The sequence below is a fragment of the Narcine bancroftii genome, chromosome 3 (assembly GCF_036971445.1).
Source record: "Narcine bancroftii isolate sNarBan1 chromosome 3, sNarBan1.hap1, whole genome shotgun sequence".
Lineage (NCBI taxonomy): Eukaryota > Metazoa > Chordata > Chondrichthyes > Torpediniformes > Narcinidae > Narcine > Narcine bancroftii.
Window position 1 is genome coordinate 322,204,021 of NC_091471.1, and position 20,280 is coordinate 322,224,300.

The following is a 20,280-nucleotide window of genomic DNA, read 5'->3' on the forward strand; positions in this document are numbered from 1 at the left end:
ATCTATTCCGTATTTACTTGATAAAAATTTTTTTCAAGATTTGAATAAAATGGTTAGGGAGTTTTTATGGAGGGGTAAATTTTCAAGAGTAGCTTTGAATAAATTAACTTGGAAATATAAGTTAGGGGGACTACGTTTACCACATTTTCAAAATTATTATGAAGCAGCCCAACTTAAATTTATTAGTTCATTGATGGATTTGGTATGGCCTCCTAGTTGGGCTAAAATTGAGATGGCAAGTATTTCTGAATTTGAAATACATCAATTTTTGTTTAGATGGAATATAAATTTGTTACAACAATATAATGTGCCTATACCAAAACATTTAATGAAGTTATGGATAAAGAAAAATAAAATGATAGGCTCTAGGGCTAAATTATTGGCTTTGACTCCATTGTATAATAATCAACTTATTTCTTTTTCAATACATAATCAAAGTTTATTGCATTGGAGATTTATAGGTGTGAAAAATTTGGGAGATTGTTTTAAAGAGGGTAAGTTTTTATCTTTTAATCAGATGAGAGAAGATTTTGGTATTGATAAGAACTCTATTTCTTTATTATCAAATTCGATCTTTGGTAAAATGTATGTTTGGTAGAGATATGATTTTACCTAAAATGACTAAATTTGAGGCTTTTCTTATGAAGGTACCAGAGAAGGGTTATATTTCATCTATGTATCAAATATTACAGGATGGTATGGATAAAAAGGGTTGGGATAGATCTAAAATTAAATGGGAAGTGGATATTGGTTTTATTTTTTCTGATTGGTTAGGTATCTGTTATGATAGTGTAACTAGATTGATAAATGAACGTTATGCAATAATTAATTACAATTTTTTACATCAATTATATTTGACACCTGAGAAAAAATTTTTTAATGGTTTTAATGAATCAGATTTGTGTTTTAGATGTGGTGATATGGTTGGATCTTTTTTTCATGCTGTTTGGTTATGTATACATATACAATCTTTTTGGAAGAAAATTCAATTGTTTTTAGAATACCTGTATAAGATTAAAAAGTTTGAGATTCAACAGTATTTTCATTAGGTAGTTTGCAACCTCTGAATGGTTTGGGATTAGATAAGTTCCAGCTTGCTTTTGTATATTTAGCTTTATCCATCGCGAAAAAATTTATTGCTAGTATGTAGAAAGATACAAATATGATTGATATTAATGGATAACATAATGAGATGAAATATTGTTTAATAATGGAAAAAATTACATATGTTTTGCATGATCATTATAATTTTTTATTAATGTGGTTGTTATACTCAGAATATTAACATTTCAATTTATAATAACTAGGTTTTAATATGTATATTAAACTTTTTCTTTAATATTCTTTTTTTCTTTTTTTATGGCTCTCCTTAGGAGAGTTGGCTGAAAGGGGGGTTCTTTTTTTTTCCTTTTTTTTTCTATATATAAAAAAATCATTCATGTTCATGTTTAATTGCTGCATATGTCATATTATTTGTTTTTTGAACAAGCAAACCTTCCCACAAGGATATTAGTCCCTCTCCAGTTTAGATGAAGACCGTCCCACTGCTACCTTCCCAGGAAGAGAGTCCAGTGCTCCAGAAACAAACATTCCCCAGAGGCTGGAAGAGAAGCAGTTCTCACTGGGACTCATCAGCCCTCTGTAACTGGAAACTGGAACGGAAAGACCACAGTCGAGGTCAATGGCAGAATGTCAAGCATCATCACACTGACCCCTGGCACACCTCAGGGCTGTGAGCTCAACCCACTCTTGTTCAAACTACTAATCCACAACTGCATCACCAGATCCAGCTCCAGCAGAATCATCATCTGTAGATGACACAACAGTCGTTGGCCTCATCAGCAACAACGATAAGTCACACTACAGAGAAGAGGTGGAAAACCTTGTGAAATGGTGCGAGAATAACAACCTGAGTCTCAACGTGGACAAGATAAAGGAGATGGTCATGGACTTCAGGAGGGAGAATGACCATCCTCCGCTACACAACAACAACTCTGTAGCAGAGAGAGTGGAAACCACCAAGTTCCATGGAGTTCACTTAACTCGTGACCTATTGTGGACAGTCAACATCTCCTCACTTGTCAGGAAAGCGCAACAGTGACTTCACTTCCAGAGAAAAGTGAAGCAGGCAAGGCTACCGGCCACCATTATGTCAACCTTCTACAGGAGATGTCCCAGAGAATGCTGTTTCGTCAGGTTGTGCTTGTACAATCAGATAACAATAAACTTGACATTCTGCAAGAGGAGAATGTCCGTGCCTGACCTCTACCCTGTCCTTTCCTCCCTCCTCCTCCCCCATCTTTTATTCAGGTTCCTCCCTGTTTTTTGCATCCTGTGGATGCTATGTGACCTGCTGGGTTCACCTGCACATTTGTGGACCACTCTACAATCCCAAAGTCTGCAGACTTTCCTGTTTAACAAAAACCGACAAGGTTTGCTGGTTGATTGATGGATTTAGGTGGCACAGGCTCGTGGGCTGGAAGGGTTTATTACTGTATGTGTACATTTAAAAACAGAATATTTACAGTAATCCTTCAAAAAAAATTAAGTGCTAGTAGGTTTGTCAGAGCAGTTTCTGATTGGTGTAACAAAGGGAGGTTGAAGAGCCTGATGGCTGATCAGTTGAATCCCAATCCTTACCCGTCTGGCCAGTCGGACTGCATCAGACGTGAGTCGGTCTCTCAGCTGTGGATCTAACTGGGCAGCAGGTGCAATCTCCACCACCTTCTGGTGCCTTCGCTGGATGGAACAGTCTCTCTCATACAGGTGGATCACGTTCCCGTACTTGTCGCCTGAAGGATAGGGGAAGGGGTGGAAAACGAGGGGTGGACGGGGAGAGGGAGATGGGAGAAGGGGAGGGGGTGACAGTGGAGAGGAGAGAAGGGAGAGGAGAGAAGGGAGAGGAGAGAAGGGAGAGGAGAGAAGGGAGAGGAGAGAAGGGAGAGGAGAGAAGGGAGAGGAGAGAAGGGAGAGGAGAGAAGGGAGAGGAGAGAAGGGAGAGGAGAGAAGGGAGAGGAGAGAAGGGAGAGGAGAGAAGGGAGAGGAGAGAAGGGAGAGGAGAGAAGGGAGAGGAGAGAAGGGAGAGGAGAGAAGGGAGAGGAGAGAAGGGAGAGGAGAGAAGGGAGAGGAGAGAAGGGAGAGGAGAGAAGGGAGAGGAGAGAAGGGAGAGGAGAGAAGGGAGAGGAGAGAAGGGAGAGGAGAGAAGGGAGAGGAGAGAAGGGAGAGGAGAGAAGGGAGAGGAGAGAAGGGAGAGGAGAGGAGAGAAGGGAGAGGAGAGGAGGGAGAGGAGAGGAGAGAAGGGAGAGGAGAGGAGAGAAGGGAGAGGAGAGGAGAGAAGGGAGAGGAGAGGAGAGAAGGGAGAGGAGAGGAGAGAAGGGAGAGGAGAGGAGAGAAGGGAGAGGAGAGGAGAGAAGGGAGAGGAGAGGAGAGAAGGGAGAGGAGAGAAGGGAGAGGAGAGAAGGGAGAGGAGAGAAGGGAGAGGAGAGAAGGGAGAGGAGAGAAGGGAGAGGAGAGAAGGGAGAGGAGAGAAGGGAGAGGAGAGAAGGGAGAGGAGAGAAGGGAGAGGAGAGAAGGGAGAGGAGAGAAGGGAGAGGAGAGAAGGGAGAGGAGAGAAGGGAGAGGAGAGAAGGGAGAGGAGAGAAGGGAGAGGAGAGAAGGGAGAGGAGAGAAGGGAGAGGAGAGAAGGGAGAGGAGAGAAGGGAGAGGAGAGAAGGGAGAGGAGAGAAGGAGGGGGAAGGGAGGGTTATAGGAGACAGGTGGAGAGGGGAGGGGGAAGAAGTTTGGAGCAGTTGAGTGATGTTGCAAAGAATTGGGAGGAGAGGGGAGAGGGGAGGAAGGAGAGGGTCCAGTTGTTATATTGATCCGCAGAGTGAAACATGAAAATATGCATACACATGGGTGAACCAAAAAAAACAAGATGCTGGAGAAACTCAGCAGTTCAAACAGTGTCTGACAAGGGAAGAATGTACAAACTCCTTACAGACAATGCAAGATTCGAACCTAGGTCCTGATCACTGACACGGAGAGAATGTACAATCTCCTTACAGACAGCGCAGGTTCGAACCCAGGTCCCAATCCCTGACAGAGAGAACATACAAGCTCTTAAAAGACAATGAAGGATTCGAACCCAGGTCCTGATCCTTGACGTGGGGGAGAGCGCACAAACTCCTTACAGACAGCACAGGATTCGAACCCCAGTCCCAATCACTGGCAGTGTAACAGCATTGTGCTAACCGTTTCACCCAACCTTAGTGGGAAAAGCCTGCTTGCATTTGCCCGATCTAAACCCCTTGTTATTTTCTGAAGCACAAAACACTGCAGATGCTGTGATGGCAGTAAAGGCACAGAAATGCTGGAGGATTCAGCAGGTCTCACAGCGCCCACAGGAAGTAAAGATGTATTACTGACGTTTGAGGCATGGTCAGGTTTAGTTTTCGTTCTGTCAGCCTTACCCAGTATCTGTACTTCGATGTGCCTCGGTCTCTCGAGGAAACGTTCGATAAACAGGGCTCCGTTCCCAAAAGCAGACAATGCCTCAGAGAAAGCTCGCTGGTAATTCTCCTCCAGTTCCTGCAAGGGAACGGCAGTCAGACAAAGTTTTCTTTGCCCTTCACTCTCTCCGCAACAATCCCAACCTCCTTCAGACCCGCAGACTACAGCTCAGACACCTCTTCCTATTTACCCCTTTGTTAGGACCCCAAAACTGCACAACAAGCCACTGTCTCCATCCTCATCACCTCTGGTCACCTCCCTCCCTCGGCCTCCAATCTCATGGTCTCCCATACCCAAACTACTTGTTTCTATCTGTTACCCAAAATACAAACCCAAGCATCCAGGTAGACCCAGTGCTTCCGCTGGTTTTGCCCCATCAAACTCTTATCGTTGTACCTCGACACCACCTTTACTCCCCTGGTCCAATCCCTCCCCACCTATATCCTCAATACCTCACATGTCCCCCATCTCTTCAATGACATCCTATTCCTCAAACAGGACCATCACTATGGGCGTCCAATCCTGTTACACCCAGACAGAAGGTCTCAAAGCCCTTCATTTCTTTCTTGACAAGAGAGCAAAGCAAGTCCCCTTCCTCCACCACTCTCCACCGCCTGGAAGAACTTATCCTCACCTTGCGTTTTACTCCCTTCCTCTTTCAGCAAAAGCTCAGCACAATGTGCTCACCACTCTGGGAATGGATTTAATCCCCCCCCCCCCCCACCTCCCAGTTGCTATGTCCCCTCACTGGTGACCTGATACAAGTGCCTAGCCCCTACTGAAACCCATCCACCGGATCTCAAAATGAATTGGCAGAATCACTTGACGTGAATTACTTCCTCTCCAATGCTGTGCTCTTTCTCTCTCATCCTCTCTTTCTCCTCATTCTTTTACTGTTTTTCTCATCTTCCATACCTGTCAGTTTTATTTTTTTGCTCTTCTCTTTCTTGTTCTTTTTCTCCATCTCACTCTCTTCCTCATCTTTTGTCTTGTTCTTTCTTTACCCATCTCTGCCTCTCCTCTTCACCCTTTCCCTCTCCCATCCTCTCTCCACTATTCCCCTCACCCCATCACTCCCTCTCTCCCTTCTCTTTTCCCCTCCTTCCCTCCTCTCCTCATCCTCCTTTCTCTCCTCTTTCTCCTTCTCTCCATCCCACTTTCCCTCTCCATCCTCTCCTTCTCTCTCTCCCACCCTCTTTCCCTCTCCCCTCCCTCTCCCTACAGCATTGGAGAGTTTTTGATTGTGGACCTTCCCTCCCATGATGAGGTAAGTGAGACCCTGCCAAACAGATACACTCAGATCCCAGGTCTTTTGACCCGTGGCCAAAGTGGACATGAGCAATGAGCTGCCAGGATTATTCCAGCCACAAAAAACCTCCTCCGAGAACACATCAATGTACTCAAGGATGTGCAGGTCGTTGCTTCTTTTTTGAGGAGAGCGGCACATCAACCAAATCATGAGTAGAATAAGGATGATGGATTTTCCCTCTTGACCCCATTATCCTGCCTCCTCTATGTAACCCTTCGTTTTATACAAAAACCATTGAGGTGTGCTGGTTGGATCGTTGCATGGGTGAGTTGATGAATTTTAGGGGAGTGAAAAAAGTGTCAGGACGCACACTGTAAATTACAGCCCCCAGGGGAATATGAAAGAATGTGGGGATGTACCTGTCCAGACACCACTGAAGGTGGTGACACAGCAACAGGATAGTGGTGATGGCATATGGAGACGTGGCCCCAACACAGATGCTCGGACATCTCACAGCCACGTTACAAAGCACAGGAATCCCACAGTCAAAGAAATGGGTTCCATACTAGGTGCCAGGACGCAGGAAGAAAGAGGCCTTGGAGAGGGAATAGAGGAGACTCAAAAGGCAGTGGGCTGGGACAGAGCTAGGTAACTCTGAGCACAAGGCAGGGGGCTGGGACAGAGAACAGATAGCAGGGACAGAGCTGGGTAACTCAACCTGAGGCAGGGGCTGGGACAGAGAACAGATAACAGGGACAGAGCTAAGTAACTCTGAGCCCGAGACAGTGAGCTGGGATGAAAAACTTCACATGGGGGTGGGGAAGAGAAAACTGCAGAAGCAGAGGTGGAGAAGACGTGATGGAGAGGCATAATATTATGAGAAGGGTGGACAAGAATGGGGGAACATTGGGCGGGAGGATGGGGGGACATTGTTGCGGGAGGATGGGGGAACATTGTTGCGGGAGGATGGGGGAACATTGTTGCGGGAGGATGGGGGAACATTGTTGCGGGAGGATGGGGGAACATTGTTGCGGGAGGATGGGGGAACATTGTTGCGGGAGGATGGGGGAACATTGTTGCGGGAGGATGGGGGAACATTGATGCGGGAGGATGGGGGAACATTGTTGCGGGAGGATGGGGGAGCATTGTTGCGGGAGGATGGGGGGACTGTTGCGGGAGGATGGGGTGTGGGGGAAGAATACATCAGCCCTGTTCCACATGGCAGAGCTTTCTGACTAAAGTCCCACGGCATGACTCCTCCAGCTACCAAGTCCCTCACTGCAGAGTTCTCCTACAGTGTGGGTATCTCTCCATGACTACTTGTTTTCACACTCCTGAGGCCAGTGAAGACCCTCGTCCGTGCCTCTTGGAGAGGGCAGCCGCTTGTCTGAACACCCCAGAACCTTTGCATTTTGTTGCTGTCAAGGTCAGCATGAGTGACATTGGAAGCCACTCACCTCATATCCACGAACCACTCTCATCCCTCTCCCACCTCCGCCGTATGCAGCTTTGAACATGATTGGGTAGCCATTACTGTTGGCAAATTCCTGGGCTTCTGTCAGAGAGGTGATGGGAGCTGTAGATCCAGGTATAATTGGAACACCTGTGGAAGGTGACGTTAAACACAGTAAGTGGTCAGGCACTGAGGTGTGTGGTAGACAGAAGGACGTGGAAACGCAGCGACACAATTCCCTGAATGTGGCGTCACAGGTAGATAAGGTTGTAATGAGTGCTTTTGGTACATAAGCCTTCAAAAATCAGTATTGAGTAGAGGAGTTGGGAGGTTCTAGTAAAGTTGTGTAAGACTTTAAGGAGGCCAGATTTGGAGGTTTGTGTGCAGTTTTGGCCACCAACGACAGTAAAGGTATCAATAAAACAGAAAAGAATGCAGATTTACAAAGATATTGCTGGGATTTGAGGAACAGTGTTACAGACAGTCATTCACCCAGCACGGAAACAGGCACTTAAGCCCAACTTGCCCAAAATATCGAACCAAAACCAGCCCCACCTTTCTGCGTTGGGCCATACACCTCTCAACATATCCTTTCCATGCATCCGCTCAATGATTTCTAAAACATTGCATTCGCCCCTGCCTCAACCATCACCGCTGGAAGATTGTTCCATACTCCCAGCATCCTTTGTGTAAAAAAATGGCCACCCAGGTTCTGTTAAATCTCCCACCCACCAAAACCTATGTCCTCTCATTATCAATTCACCAAGTCTTTTTTTTTTAAACTTTATTTAAGATTTTATAACATGAATAACATATAGGATTACATTTTTTTTTAAATTAAGAATAAAATAATAAAATTACAATACAGTATCAGTAATCTAAATAAACTATACCCTCCCCAATAATTATTACACATTAATAACCCAACTCAAATGAGTCCAACCCCCCTTTCCCCCCAAAATAAAGAGTGAAGAATTAATAAAGTTAATAATATATGTGAGAAAGAAAAACCCACTTACAAAAAAAAACAAAAACATAACCGATTAAAATACTAACAAAAAGAAAATTAATTATACTAAGATATCAAACTTAAAAAACATATTTAAATCAAACTTAAATGCATATATTTAACAAACGGAGTTAAGATGGAACTATATTTAACTCAAACTTAATATAAAAAATTAAAGTTAGTAACATAATCTATCAAAAATTCTTAAACAATAATCAATACTTAAAAAAAATTGTAGCATGAAAAAAAACTTTCTCTATAGAGATAAACCTTCACCAAATATCAACTAACTTCACATCTATCATCATATTAGTCACATAAACCACCATCTTAAAACAAAATTCAAACCTCATTAAACATTGTACAATTCCATTTTAGTACTCTTCCACCATTTTTCCCTTTTACTCTTGAATAGATATCCAATAAAAGCTCCAATACCACATTTAAATATCCCCAATCATTACGTTAAAATTCAGATATCCAAATAATAAAAATACATCTACAACGAAATCTATATCTTCAACAAATGGAGCATAAACCACAAACAAAATTCAAGCCTCATTAAGAATTGTACAATTCAATTTATAACTTTCACCATTATTCCCATCGTTCTATAACTAAAATAGCAAAATAATATACACCAGAATTACCACTCCTTTCACCTTAAAGTTAAAAAAAATAAAAACTTATCCATCCCATTCACATTTAAATTTCAGATATTCCTTATCTACTGAATAAACTTTACAAAAAAAATCACATCAATTTTTAGTTTTTTAAACAATCAAATACTTTCTTATACTTTTTTTATATTTAAACAAAAAAAACCCCTTCACTCTTTAATCTAATAATACAAAAAAAAGAAAAAAAACAGGTAGGAGGTTAAAAATACCCCCTCCCGTCTAAACCGTGCAATGCGGTAACTCCCAAAAAAAAAATGGGTGTGAGATAACTCACACGTAGCAGATGACTTTCAGGAAATAGTGCCTATCCAGTTCTCTCCCCCAACTCTCATTTCATCTTAAACTAACATCATCATTATTTAATATCCCCTTTTTTTTTAAAAAAAAACATTAGAAAAAAAAAGGACAACTCTTCTTTTAATCAGCTCCAAGTGCCGAGTCACCATTACAACCATTTCTTCTTGGAGCACGGCTCTTTTCTTCCATCTTTTGTCTCCTTAGAGATCGCGGCGGACTATGTTTCTGTTGAAACTGAGTAATTGGCAGCTCTTGAGCAAATGCTATAGCTTCCTTTGTAGAATCAAAGAACTTTGGTTGGTAACCATCTTGAAAAACCTTCAAAACAGCTGGATATCTAAAGGTTGCCTTGCAACCTTTCTTCCACAACAACTTTTTAGCAGGATTGAATTCCCTTCGTTGGAACATAACTTCTTGACTCAAATCCGCATAGAAGAAAACTCGATTATTTTGAATCATCAACGGTGATTTTCTCTGTTGTGCATTTCTAATAGCCACTCGTAAAATTATTTCTCTGTCGTAATAATTCAAGCAACAAACCAAAACAAGTCTTGAACTTTGACCTGAAATAGGTCTTCTATGCAAGGCTCTGTGAGCACGTTCCAGTATTATACCTTCCGGGAAATGTTCTTGACCCAGCACCTGCGGAATCCATTCAGTAAAAAATTTTCTTGGGTCTGGTCCCTCGATACCTTTCGGCAAACCAATAATCTTTATATTGTTCCGTCTGGATTGGTTTTCCAAATAATCAATCTTTTTCACCAAATTTTTATTTTGAGTTTTTAAGTCTTCGACCATTTTGGTCACATCAAAAACTTGATCCCGTATTTCATCTATATCTTCTTCACACGAATTAAATTTATCTCTCACTTCAAACTTAAAAGCTCCAAACTCAGCCATCTGTTGAGAATGTATTTTCACCAGAGTATTAAACCTAGTACCAAGTTCAGTCATAATCTTGGATAATCCCTGCATTTATTAAGATAATTTAAATTCAAGATTCACAAAAATCTTTTCAATTGGAAGAGATTTTGGCTCAACAGATTCCTGCTTTTTCTGCATAAGCAAAGGATCTTCTGTTCCTTCCTTCATTCTGGTTGCCTTCCATGTAGTATGACTGCGTGTGGAAACCCCAGCCACAGCCTCTCCAGCAGTGACTGGAGGACGCTGGCCGGGGTTTTCCCCAGTCCATAATGTATTAAGTTCTCCCAGTACATCAAGTTGTATAGGTTCTTCTATCTCAAGAGGTGCAGTTTGCAGCGCCACCTCTACAGTTGACAAATGCCTTTGAGTAACTCTTTGTTACTTTGTTTGGCACCCTCTTGAGGGGGCTCTACTGATGTAACATAGAGCTCTACATCCGAACACTGTACCTCTCTCCTGGGATCCATTTCACGCTGAGTCCCGGTGTCTTTCCTGCAGGTAGGCTTCAAAACTTGAACTTTTGGAAAATGTAGTTTTTTGATGATCTGTTGTCGTTTTTTTTTGCTCTTTTTCACCAATTGTACCATCATAAGTTAAATTAACAGCAGTGAAATTATCTAAACTTTTAAAGAATTTTAACAGACATTTCTAGACAAAACAAAAAGATAGAGACAGGAGAGGACTGGAAGGCACGTGTGATCCTTACGCAATCTTGCCACGCCCCCCCTCAATTCACCAAGTCTAACCAAAGAGACACCCTGCATTCAAATGATCTGTTCTTTTTATGATTTTATCCGCAGTGATGAGATCGCAGATTGGGGGGGGGGGGGGGGGGGGGGAAGGAAGACAAATCCGGCGAGGGAAACAGATCTGGGGGGGGGGACAGATCCGGGGGGGGACAGATCCAGGGGGGGAACAGATCCAGGGGGGGAACAGATCCAGGGGGGGAACAGATCCAGGGGGGGAACAGATCCAGGGGGGGAACAGATCCAGGGGGGGAACAGATCCAGGGGGGGAACAGATCCAGGGGGGGAACAGATCCAGGGGGGGAACAGATCCAGGGGGGGAACAGATCCAGGGGGGGAACAGATCCAGGGGGGGAACAGATCCAGGGGGGGAACAGATCCAGGGGGGGAACAGATCCAGGGGGGGACAGATCCAGGGGGGGAACAGATCCAGGGGGGGAACAGATCCGGGGGGGGAGATCCGGGGGGGGGGAGATCCAAGGGGGGGAGATCCAGGGGGGGGACAGATCCGGGTGGGGACAGATCCAGGGAGGGACAGATCCAGGGGGGGGACAGATCCAGGGGGGGGACAGATCCAGGGGGGGGACAGATCCAGGGGGGGGACAGATCCAGGGGGGGGACAGATCCAGGGGGGGGACAGATCCAGGGGGGGGACAGATCCAGGGGGGGGACAGATCCAGGGGGGGGACAGATCCAGGGGGGGGACAGATCCAGGGGGGGGGACAGATCCAGGGGGGGACAGATCCAGGGGGGGACAGATCCAGGGGGGGACAGATCCAGGGGGGGACAGATCCAGGGGGGGACAGATCCAGGGGGGGACAGATTCAGGGGGGGACAGATCCAGGGGGGGACAGATCCAGGGGGGGGACAGATCCAGGGGGGGGGAACAGATCCAGGCGGGGAACAGATAGAGGGGGGGACAGATCCAGGGGGGGAACAGATCCAGGGGGGGAACAGATCCAGGGGGGGAACAGATCCAGGGGGGGAACAGATCCAGGGGGGGAACAGATCCAGGGGGGGAACAGATCCAGGGGGGGGAACAGATCCAGGGGGGGAACAGATCCAGGGGGGGAACAGATCCAGGGGGGGGAGACAGATCCAGGGGGGGGACAGATCCAGGGGGGGACAGATCCAGGGGGGGACAGATCCAGGGGGGGACAGATCCAGGGGGGGAACAGATCCAGGGGGGGAACAGATCCAGGGGGGGAACAGATCCAGGGGGGGAACAGATCCAGGGGGGGGAACAGATCCAGGGGGGGAACAGATCCAGGGGGGGAACAGATCCAGGGGGGGAACAGATCCAGGGGGGGACAGATCCAGGGGGGGAACAGATCCAGGGGGGAACAGATCCAGGGGGGGTACAGATCCAGGGGGGGAACAGATCCAGGGGGGTACAGATCCAGGGGGGAACAGATCCAGGGGGGAACAGATCCAGGGGGGGGACAGATCCAGGGGGGGGACAGATCCAGGGGGGGGACAGATCCAGGGGGGGGACAGATCCAGGGGGGGGACAGATCCAGGGGGGAACAGATCCGGGGGGGAACAGATCGGGGGGGACAGATCCAGGGGGGGACAGATCCAGGGGGGGACAGATCCAGGGGGGGACAGATCCAGGGGGGGACAGATCCAGGGGGGGGACAGATCCAGGGGGGGGACAGATCCAGGGGGGACAGATCCAGGGGGGGACAGATCCAGGGGGGAACAGATCCAGGGGGGGAACAGATCCAAGGGGGGAACAGATCCAGGGGGGGAACAGATCCAGGGGGGAACAGATCCAGGGGGGGAACAGATCCAGGGGGGGAACAGATCCAGGGGGGGAACAGATCCAGGGGGGGAACAGATCCAGGGGGGGAACAGATCCAGGGGGGGAACAGATCCAGGGGGGGAACAGATCCAGGGGGGGAACAGATCCAGGGGGGGAACAGATCCAGGGGGGGAACAGATCCAGGGGGGGAACAGATCCAGGGGGGGGGAACAGATCCAGGGGGGGGGAACAGATCAAGTGGGTGTCAGGATGGGGGTGAACATGCCAAGCTGGGGACGGGGTATCATGCCGACGTGTGAAGGCCGAGGGAAACATGACAAGTTGGGAAGGGGGACGAAATATGGGTGGCGGGAAAAGTGAGAGAACGGTATCACATACCGGCTTCTGTGGCGATGGCGCGAGCTTCCACCTTGTCGCCCATCCTCCGCACCACCTCGGCTGAGGGTCCGATGAAAGACACGTCTGCATCGTTGCAGGCCTGGGCAAAGTCCGCTCTCTCCGACAGGAACCCATACCCTGGATGAATGGCATCCACCTCGTTGTCCTAAGGGAGGCCGGCAGAGCTGTGAAAAAGCTGGGCAGCAAGAGTTTCTTCACTGCTGTGATCAGATTAATGAATGTACCCCTCATTACTGGATAGAGATAATGCCACTGCCCTGCTTTGCTGCAATTGTTTCTCCGCCCTGCACAATTCATTGGCACTTTACACTTCGACAGTTTGTGACACTGCTCCCCTCAGGGAATATTTGTTTGTTATTATTGATGTTTCAGCTGGTTTTCCTAGATAGGACGCTAAACAAGAGTTTTTACTCTATCTAGCTTCAAGACGATAAAAATTTTCAATTTAATATTTCATTGAAGATTTAGAGTGCTCAGACTTTCCATCAACAGGGGGGAACAGATCCAGGGGGTGACAAATCCGGGGGGGGACAGATCCGGGGGGGGGACAGATCCGGGGGGGGACAGATCCGGGGGGGGGACAGATCCGGGGGGGGGACAGATCCGGGGGGGGACAGATCCGGGGGGGGGACAGATCCGGGGGGGGGGACAGATCCGGGGGGAGGACAGATCCGGGGGGGGACAGATCCGGGGGGGGACAGATCCGGGGGGGGGACAGATCCGGGGGGGGAACAGATCCAGGGGGGGAACAGATCCAGGGGGGGAACAGATCCAGGGGGGGAACAGATCCAGGGGGGGAACAGATCCAGGGGGGGAACAGATCCAGGGGGGGAACAGATCCAGGGGGGGAACAGATCCAGGGGGGGAACAGATCCAGGGGGGGAACAGATCCAGGGGGGGAACAGATCCAGGGGGGGAACAGATCCAGGGGGGGAACAGATCCAGGGGGGGAACAGATCCAGGGGGGGAACAGATCCAGGGGGGGAACAGATCCAGGGGGGGAACAGATCCAGGGGGGGAACAGATCCAGGGGGGGAACAGATCCAGGGGGGGAACAGATCCAGGGGGGGAACAGATCCAGGGGGGGAACAGATCCAGGGGGGGGAACAGATCCAGGGGGGGACAGATCCAGGGGGGGGACAGATCCAGGGGGGGACAGATCCAGGGGGGGAACAGATCCAGGGGGGGAACAGATCCAGGGGGGGAACAGATCCAGGGGGGGAACAGATCCAGGGGGGAACAGATCCAGGGGGGAACAGATCCAGAGGGGGAAAACAGATCCAGGGGGGGAAAACAGATCCAGGGGGGAAACAGATCCAAGGGGGGAAAACAGATCCGGGGGGGAACAGATCCGGGGGGGACAGATCCAGGGGGGGACAGATCCAGGAGAGGACAGATCCAGGGGAGGACAGATCCAGGGGGGAACAGATCCAGGGGGGAACAGATCCAGGGGGGAACAGATCCAGGGGGGAAACAGATCCAGGGGGGGAACAGATCCAGGGGGGGAAAACAGATCCAGGGGGGGAAACAGATCCAGGGGGGGAAACAGATCCAGGGGGGGAAACAGATCCAGGGGGGGAAACAGATCCAGGGGGGGAAACAGATCCAGGGGGGGAAACAGATCCAGGGGGGGAAACAGATCCAGGGGGGGAAACAGATCCAGGGGGGGAAAACAGATCCGGGGGGGAACAGATCTGGGGGGGAACAGATCCGGGGGGGAACAGATCCGGGGGGGAACAGATCCGGGGGGAACAGATCCGGGGGGAACAGATCCGGGGGGAACAGATCCGGGGGGGAACAGATCCGGGGGGGAACAGATCCGGGGGGGAACAGATCCGGGGGGGAACAGATCCGGGGGGGAACAGATCCGGGGGGGAACAGATCCGGGGGGGGAACAGATCCGGGGGGGGAACAGATCCGGGGGGGGGAACAGATCCGGGGGGGGAACAGATCCGGGGGGGGAACAGATCCGGGGGGGAACAGATCCGGGGGGGGAACAGATCCGGGGGGGGAACAGATCCGGGGGGGGAACAGATCCGGGGGGGAACAGATCCGGGGGGGGAACAGATCCGGGGGGGGAACAGATCCGGGGGGGGAACAGATCCGGGGGGGAGGAACGGATCCGGGGGGGGAACAGATCCGGGGGGGAACAGATCTGGGGGGGGAACAGATCTGGGGGGGGAACAGATCCGGGGGGGGGACAGATCCAGGCGGGGAACAGATAGAGGGGGGGACAGATCCAGGGGGGGAACAGATCCAGGGGGGGAACAGATCCAGGGGGGGAACAGATCCAGGGGGGGAACAGATCCAGGGGGGGAACAGATCCAGGGGGGGGAACAGATCCAGGGGGGGAAACAGATCCAGGGGGGAACAGATCCAGGGGGGGAACAGATCCAGGGGGGGAACAGATCCAGGGGGGGAACAGATCCAGGGGGGGAACAGATCCAGGGGGGGAACAGATCCAGGGGGGGAACAGATCCAGGGGGGGAACAGATCCAGGGGGGGAACAGATCCAGGGGGGAACAGATCCAGGGGGGGAACAGATCCAGGGGGGGAACAGATCCAGGGGGGGGAACAGATCCAGGGGGGGGAACAGATCCAGGGGGGGGAGACAGATCCAGGGGGGGGAGACAGATCCAGGGGGGGGACAGATCCAGGGGGGGGACAGATCCAGGGGGGGGACAGATCCAGGGGGGGACAGATCCGGGGGGGGGAACAGATCCGGGGGGGAACAGATCCGGGGGGGGAACAGATCCGGGGGGGGAACAGATCCGGGGGGGGAACAGATCCGGGGGGGGAACAGATCCGGGGGGGATCAGATCCGGGGGGGAACAGATCCGGGGGGGAACAGATCCGGGGGGGAACAGATCCGGGGGGGAACAGATCCGGGGGGGAACAGATCCGGGGGGGAACAGATCCGGGGGGGAACAGATCCGGGGGGGAACAGATCCGGGGGGGAACAGATCCGGGGGGGAACAGATCCGGGGGGGAACAGATCCGGGGGGGAACAGAAGCCAATTTTGCAGTGCGTGACAGGATCTAAGAGGCTGCCAGAGGAAAAGAACGCAGCTCACACACACTTTTCCTTCCCTCTGTGGACTCCAGCTCCATCCTCTACAGCTCAGAAAAGGTAGCCACTGTATTCTTCCTTCAACGGGGTGGCATAGTTGGCGTGGCAGTTTGCACAACACTGTTACAGTGCCAACGATCGCAACCAGGGTTCAGATCTCGTGTTGTCTGTGAGGAGTTTGTACGTTCTTCCCACTTCTGCGTGGGTTTGCCCGTGGGGCTTGTTTCCTTCCATCGCTTGAAAAGTAGCAGGGGTGTCGATTAATTAGATGTAATTGGGCCATAAGGCTTGTCTACTGGGAGTTCTCTGTCACTGGGGTGGGTGAAGTGAAGGTACTCAGTGAAGTGATCTCCTAGTCTACGCCCAGTCTGTTATGTATTTTTACCATTGCTCTGTCAAGGACACCGTTTGACTTCCTGAATTTCTCCAGAATTGGGCTTTTACTTCAACCCATGGTGTCTACAGATTTTCATGTTTTACTCTAGATCTCAAGTTCTACCAGCTCACAAGCCCGTGCTGCCCATTTATACCAATTGCCTACACCCCCGGTACATTCCGAACAGTGGGGGGGGGTAACTGGAGCCTCCCCTGTAATCCACGCAGATGCAGAAAAAATGTACAAACTCCTTACAGACAACACGGGATTCGAACGCAGGTTGCTAGTGCTGTAATAGTATAGCGCTAACCACTACGTGAACAATGCTGTTTCAACTAAGACTGAAACCATAACAATGAAAGCCTCGTGGCTGATGCAAGAGTTGAGGAAGATACTTGCCTTGGCCACTTTGATGATGTCAGGGATGTGCAGGTAGGCTTGGACAGGAGGGAGTCCTTTTCCAATCAGGTAGGCTTCATCCGCCTTCTGCCGGTGCATCTGGCCTGTATCCTGCTCAGAGTAAACGGCCACGGTGCGGATCCCCAGTTCCGTGCATGCTCGGAAGACCCTGATGGCAATCTCACCTAGTCACAGGGGAGAGAAGGTCTCATGTCTCATGTTTTCTGTCAGAACCTGAGGGAAGACACTGACTCAAGTCGCAGTTGACCGTCGCCCCACTCCCAGCTCCAACTGTGACAAAATTTAACAAGGACCACCAATGAGAATGCCCTGACTGGCTGCATCATTGTGTGGGACGGGAGCTGCAAAGCAATGGATCATCAAAATGGCCAACAGGATCACAGGAGTCTGACCCAGGAGCTTCATTGGAGCTCAAAGAATGATAGAGGCCCCCTTTCCAATTAGCACACAGGTTATCTGACCCAATACCATCAGGAAGGTAGTACAGGAGCAGCCCAGCTGGGGAACAGCTTCTTCTCACAGGCTGCGAGATTGACAAACAGTATTCTATAACCAAATAAATCATTCAAAAATAGTTAAAGCAGGGGGGGGGGACAGACGCAAGGGGGGGGGACAGACGCAGGGGGGGGACAGACGCAGGGGGGGCTGGACAGACGCAGGGGGGGGGACAGACGCAGGGGGGGGGCCAGACGCAGGGGGGGGGCCAGACGCGGGGGGGCCAGACGCGGGGGGGCCAGACGCGGGGGGGCCAGACGCGGGGGGGCCAGACGCGGGGGGGCCAGACGCGGGGGGGCCAGACGCGGGGGGGCCAGACGCGGGGGGGCCAGACGCGGGGGGGGCCAGACGCGGGGGGGGGGCCAGACGCGTGGGGGGGCCAGACGCGGGGGGGCCAGACGCGGGGGGGGGCCAGACGCGGGGGGGGCCAGACGCGGGGGGGGGCCAGACGCGGGGGGGGCCAGACGCGGGGGGGGCCAGACGCGGGGGGGGCCAGACGCGGGGGGGGGCCAGACGCGGGGGGGGCCAGACGCGGGGGGGGGCCAGACGCGGGGGGGGGGCCAGACGCGGGGGGGGGGGCCAGACGCGGGGGGGGGCCAGACGCGGGGGGGCCAGACGCGGGGGGGGCCAGACCCGGGGGGGGCCAGACCCTGGGGGGAACAGACCCGGGGGGGAACAGACCCGGGGGGGAACAGACCCGGGGGGGAACAGACCCGGGGGGGAACAGACCCGGGGGGAACAGACCCGGGGGGAACAGACCCGGGGGGGAACAGACCCGGGGGGAACAGACCCGGGGGAGAACAGACCCGGGGGAGAACAGACCCGGGGGGAGAACAGACCCGGGGGGGAACAGACCCGGGGGGGAACAGACCCGGGGGGAACAGACCCGGGGGGGAACAGACCCGGGGGGGGGAACAGACCCGGGGGGGGGAACAGACCCGGGGGGGAACAGACCCGGGGGGGGAACAGACCCAGGGGGGGAACAGACCCAGGGGGGGAACAGACCCAGGGGGGGAACAGACCCAGGGGGGAACAGACCCGGGGGAACAGACCCGGGGGGAACAGACCCGGGGGGAACAGATCCGGGGGGGAACAGATCCGGGGGGAACAGATCCGGGGGGGAACAGATCCGGGGGGAACAGATCCGGGGGGAACAGATCCGGGGGGAACAGATCCGGGGGGGAACAGATCCGGGGGGGAACAGATCCGGGGGGGAACAGATAATCCGGGGGGGAACAGATCCGGGGGGGAACAGATCCGGGGGGGAACAGATCCGGGGGGAACAGATCCGGGGGGAACAGTTCCGGGGGGGAACAGATCCGGGGGGGAACAGATCCGGGGGGGAACAGATCCGGGGGGGAACAGATCCGGGGGGGAACAGATCCGGGGGGGAACAGATCCGGGGGGGAACAGATCCGGGGGGAACAGATCCGGGGGGAACAGATCCGGGGGGGAACAGATCCGGGGGGGAACAGATCCGGGGGGGAACAGATCCGGGGGGGAACAGATCCTGGGGGGAACAGATCCGGGGGGGAACAGATCCGGGGGGGAACAGATCCGGGGGGGAACAGATCCGGGGGGAACAGATCCGGGGGGGAACAGATCCGGGGGGGAACAGATCCGGGGGGGAACAGATCCGGGGGGGAACAGATCCGGGGGGAACAGATCCGGGGGGGGACAGATCCGGGGGGGACAGATCCGGGGGGGGACAGATCCGGGGGGGAACAGATCCGGGGGGGAACAGATCCGGGGGGGAACAGATCCGGGGGGGAACAGATCCGGGGGGGAACAGATCCGGGGGGAACAGATCCGGGGGGGAACAGATCCGGGGGGGAACAGATCCGGGGGGGAACAGATCCGGGGGTGAACAGATCCGGGGGGAACAGATCCGGGGGGGAACAGATCCGGGGGGGAACAGATCCGGGGGGAACAGATCCGGGGGGGAACAGATCCGGGGGGGAACAGATCCGGGGGGGAACAGATCCGGGGGGGAACAGATCCGGGGGGAACAGATCCGGGGGGGAACAGATCCGGGGGGGAACAGATCCGGGGGGGAACAGATCCGGGGGGGAACAGATCCGGGGGGAACAGATCCGGGGGGAACAGATCCGGGGGGGAACAGATCCGGGGGGGAACAGATCCAGGGGGGAACAGATCCAGGGGGGAACAGATCCAGGGGGAACAGATCCAGGGGGGAACAGATCCAGGGGGAACAGATCCAGGGCGGAATTTCTGTATGTATATATGTGATCATTATATGCTGTGAGGTGAGAGTGTGTGTGTGTACATGTATGTTGTGAGTTTGTGTGAATGCATGTGTATCCATGTGTGTGCACCATGTGTCCGTGTTTATGTGTATCTGTAAGTTTGTGTATGTGTGAGTATGCATGCACGTGTTTGTTTATATGTGAGTGCATGCATGTGTGTATGCATGTGTGCTTGCATTCATATGTGTGTTTGTGTATGTATGCATGCATGTGTGCATGAGAGGGTGTGTATGGGTGTGGGTGTCTGCGTGCATGTTGGCACGTGGGGGTGTGTGAGTGTTTGTGTCTCAATGTATGTGTCTGTATGATTATGTGTGTGTATGCTTCAGTTTGTATGTATGTGTATACATGTGTGTATATGTGGCGCCAAGAGGTCAAACAGGATGTGTCTCTGAAAACAAGAGAGGGTTGTCTGGAATAACTCCTGTGTCCCGATGATACAGGAGAGAGAGAATTGTTCAGCTGTGTTCAAACACTAATTGGTACATCTATTGAAAGATTTTGTGGGCACTCTATGGGAGAAGTCAGAAAGGTGCACATCAGCTTGTCTGTCTTCCTGTATAAATACAAGCCTATTTAGAATATGAATTTAGACTTCTGATGGTGATGAAGTCTGCCACAGACTCTCCATGATATAAT

The 20,280-nt window shown here is 51.8% G+C and overlaps 1 protein-coding gene across 1 annotated transcript in view; it reads right to left on the reverse strand.

Moving 5' to 3' along the window:
• Positions 1 to 20,280, reverse strand: part of LOC138759091 (pyruvate carboxylase, mitochondrial-like) — a 403,275-nt gene that overhangs the window by 382,396 nt on the left and 599 nt on the right. Inside the window, exons 2-6 of the mRNA XM_069928989.1 lie at positions 16,859 to 17,043; positions 12,993 to 13,158; positions 7,198 to 7,343; positions 4,452 to 4,569; positions 2,641 to 2,792 (exon numbers count right to left, since the gene is read on the reverse strand). Coding sequence (XP_069785090.1) covers positions 2,641 to 2,792; positions 4,452 to 4,569; positions 7,198 to 7,343; positions 12,993 to 13,158; positions 16,859 to 17,043 — 767 coding nt within the window. The remainder of the gene's footprint in view (positions 1 to 2,640; positions 2,793 to 4,451; positions 4,570 to 7,197; positions 7,344 to 12,992; positions 13,159 to 16,858; positions 17,044 to 20,280) is intronic.